At 38.2% G+C, this 3,633-nt stretch overlaps 1 protein-coding gene across 2 annotated transcripts; it reads right to left on the reverse strand.

The window, feature by feature from the left end:
* Nucleotides 1–931: 931 nt before the first annotated feature.
* On the reverse strand, nucleotides 932–2,732 carry gphb5 (glycoprotein hormone subunit beta 5). 2 transcript variants are annotated; one of them, XM_079472899.1, is made up of 4 exons: nucleotides 2,609–2,732; nucleotides 2,403–2,477; nucleotides 2,059–2,257; nucleotides 1,070–1,820 (listed from the first exon to the last, which is right to left on the reverse strand). In XM_079472899.1, exons 2-4 carry the CDS (start codon nucleotides 2,426–2,428, stop codon nucleotides 1,629–1,631), a joined length of 417 nt encoding a protein of 138 aa, XP_079329025.1. In that variant the 5' UTR covers nucleotides 2,429–2,477; nucleotides 2,609–2,732; the 3' UTR covers nucleotides 1,070–1,628. The 2 variants fall into 2 exon arrangements, with proteins under 2 accessions (XP_079329024.1, XP_079329025.1); XM_079472898.1 differs by having other exon boundaries at nucleotides 932–1,820; nucleotides 2,403–2,718.
* Between the last annotated feature and the right edge of the window lie 901 nt (nucleotides 2,733–3,633).

Below are 3,633 nucleotides of genomic sequence, written 5' to 3' on the forward strand. Positions count from 1 at the left end.
ACTGTTCTCAGGGTGATAATGGGCTATAGGTAATAACCATGTTTGTCTGCTGCCATTGATGATGCTGGAGCGGGAGAGGAAAATGTTTTTTCCATCATTTTCACATTAGGAAGATTTTCAATCGTTTATCATGCAGGGACTGCTGCTGGCATATGTGACCCAGGACCAGACAAATTAGCATTCATTCTGCAGCACATTGATGATGAAAATATCATTTTCACATATGTTGGATCTGTATGTGTGCATATAAAAGAGCAAATGGGCGGCTGCTTCTCGCGCATTGATCTCCTCCCCTGATGAAGGCCAGACATGTGCAATTCAATACCTTCCTATATAATAGATGACATGTTGATCAGGTCAGTAAAATCAATAAGTAAATGCATTTAAATACATCTCATAACTTAAAATACAGAAATCGATACTAGATCAGTGGTTCTCAAACTTTTTTTGTTGTGAGGTCCCCTATGCAGCCCCCCATACAGACTTATAATCGTAAACTTCTTATTTTAATTAAAACATATTCAGTTATACAATCGTGGAACATCAGTTCTCTTTTTTTGATGGCCTTATTTTTCTGATGTTTGATTGGATAAAATTTATGATACATTTCTATACTTCATTTATGATAAATCCCCCTAGCTGTGGCCCCCAGTTTGAGAACCACTGAACCACATAACTCATAGGTACCAAGCTTTTTGACAGTATTTAAGCCAGGGTCAGTATAAATGTGTCTGGGTTTGATTATATTCACTGTTAAAGGACAAAAGTGTGTGTTTATGTGTGTGTGCGCATGCTGGTGTGCGAAAGAGAGAAAGGGGAGATGCTACATGTATGTTCGTTAATGACATTTAGAGAAAAACATAGGGACCCTGCAGGTTGGACACCCTACTGATACACCCGTTAGAATAGATCTAAAAAAGAGATTGTCTTTGTCCGTTATTGTATTACTCACTCATACTGTACATATGGGCTCATGTGTCATAGTCACAAAACATAAGCCTCTGCCATTTACAGTACTTACAAGTCTGAAAAACACATCAACTGATACAGTATACACACAGATAATTTTCAAGAGGAAAATAGCAATGTTTATTTATGACAGGAGCCTCTGGTGTAGATAAACAAATACTATTGAAACAAGGCAGGTTTACATTACCCAGCATGCATTGTGGACATTTACAGGGGAGTTTTGTACCGCACACACCCGATTGCATGTTGCATTATTTATTTATGAATGCTTGAAAATCCAATAAGCGTGTGGGTTTGTAGTCTTCAATCAAAAGTCAGAAATTTCCAATTGAATCGTCAAATTCTTCATGTACCAAATTATTATTAAGGGACTTTAGTTGGAATATCTGGGCCAGTGATACTTACATAACAGAGAACTATTAAGTCTCCTGAGCTATAAAAAACAACTGTGAACAATGAAGGTTTCTTCTGGGATATAACTGCAAAATATTTGTTCTGTTTTTCAGGTTATGACAGATGTCTGCAGGTGTGTTGTCTGAAGTTTAATGACATTTTGCTTTATGCAGACAAAACAAAGGACAGAAATGAAAACAAGCATGACAAGAAGGTAAATCTCTCTATCTCTCACACACATAGTGGATGTTGGTTTCTCTTGGATTTTAGACAGAAGTGATGCATTCAGTGGTGCTGGTGAGACAGACTCCGCAGTCACATCGGAGGGCCACTGGATAGGTGTAGGACGGGTCCACCTGGGCCGAGCAGTTCGGCAGCTGTACCGTCACTAATCGGGTCTCATTATAGGTGCACACACGCTGGTATGACTCGATGAAGGGAGGGTCTAGAATGGGCTTCTGGAGTTATGACAGATGAGAAGAGGGTGAATGACCAATCATGTATCACAAATTTCAGTGTTTTTTCTTAGTCCGTACTTTTAAACTTGTTAGTTAACTTGTTAACTAAAGTTTGTTTTTTCGGTCCATCCCCCTGTCTCTCCTCTTTCTCTCTCCGTTTTTCTGTTTCTGTTTTATTTATTTATTCATAATTCATAGTGCTGAACATATAGTTAAGGGGCTAATATAAAAGTCTTACTTCCCAGGTCTCACAGCGCCCCCAGCAGGCATCAGTGGTGATGTGCAGCCCCCCGCAGCCTGGCTTACATGCCAGAAATGTGAATTCTCGCACGGCACAGCCAATGAAACGCTTCAGGTTGAGCACAGAGGCTTCAATATCACCACCAAAACACAGCCAAACAGCCAGAGTCACACAGCACAGCTTTACAGGAGAAAATCTGCCACACACACATTTATAAAGTCATTTCTGTTATTTCTTCACTTTTAAAAGTTCGGTTAATACAATTCTAGGCTATTCATTGACATATTTAAACCGTTTTTATAATCAGACAATAATACATTTTAATAATGTATGTTTCATACCTTTGTGCTTCAGAGAAAGGAGCCATTGTGTAGTTCTCAGATCTCAGTATTGCTTCTTTTTTCTAAATAAAAAAACTGTAAAAATAATGAATACAAAAAATCCTTAGATTTGTCTTCCAGGTAGGTCTTTTGTTTGCTTGGGTTCGACTTGCAAAGTGTTCTGAATGAAAAATGCAGTTCAGCGTGATTTAACTTCCAGTCCTTACCTCTGCTGACTTTCTCAAATCTGCCATTTATTAGAAACAGCCCTGCAAACCCCACCTAAAACACAGGGGGGCTGTCTGTGTAGTGCCAGCTTCATCCAACAAGATGTCACAAGAGACTAAAGATAAACAGGGAAGGAGCCAGAGTGTCCATGTGTTAAGTGCAGAGATTGATCCAGACCCTCAGGCATGTCTTACCTTAATGAGAAGGAAAGAAGCTCTTTTTGTTCAAAGTCATCCACACGGAAATGAGAGGGAAGCACCTTCGTCCTCTAATCCATGGATTCATTGATTCATCCATGTGTGGATCTATCTACCTCACAGGTTACTTTACTGTAAGAATAGAAGAGGAGGTGTTGGGACAGGTTAAATGATGCTTTAGGCTCCAAACTGTCCAAATGTCAGCTGCTTGCATGGCAATATGGTGGCAAAATTAGGATGTAATTTATAATAATTGAAAGCGTGATGGGTGCATCACTTTCTAGTTCATTACACATTTAAAAGACAACTCAGTTATACCTAAGATAGTAGAATAATGAAAGCTAAATAACAATGACCTTCTATCTTTATGAACAATAATCTTCATTGTTTGAAAGATAACATGTGATATGTGTTAATTAGCCAAAAGGAACAGCAATGACAGAACCAATATTGTGAACCTTAAAATTAGAAAGTAGTAGGTGAATGTTTATTTGCACACAGTCCTTCCCCTTTATTTTATTTTCCTGAAAAAAAGAAAGGAAAACATTTAGCACCTACATTTAAGTTTGGCTATGCACTACACTATTTTCCTGATGTATGGGGCATTGCATTCCATGACAAATAACTAATATCTGAAATAACATTTAATAATTTTACAAAATATTACTGATTTATGTAGCTTACATGAACCCCTAAAGCCATCCATTACATTGTAGTTTAAATGCACAATATTCCTCCAATGATGCTTATTTGCGGTTGGCCAAACTCCTCTAATGTCCAAAAGTCTACAAATCAGCCACTTTACACACTGGTGTTATGCAGTCCCT

This window comes from Barbatula barbatula (genome assembly GCF_947034865.1).
Source record: "Barbatula barbatula genome assembly, chromosome: 14".
NCBI classification, from domain to species: domain Eukaryota; kingdom Metazoa; phylum Chordata; class Actinopteri; order Cypriniformes; family Nemacheilidae; genus Barbatula; species Barbatula barbatula.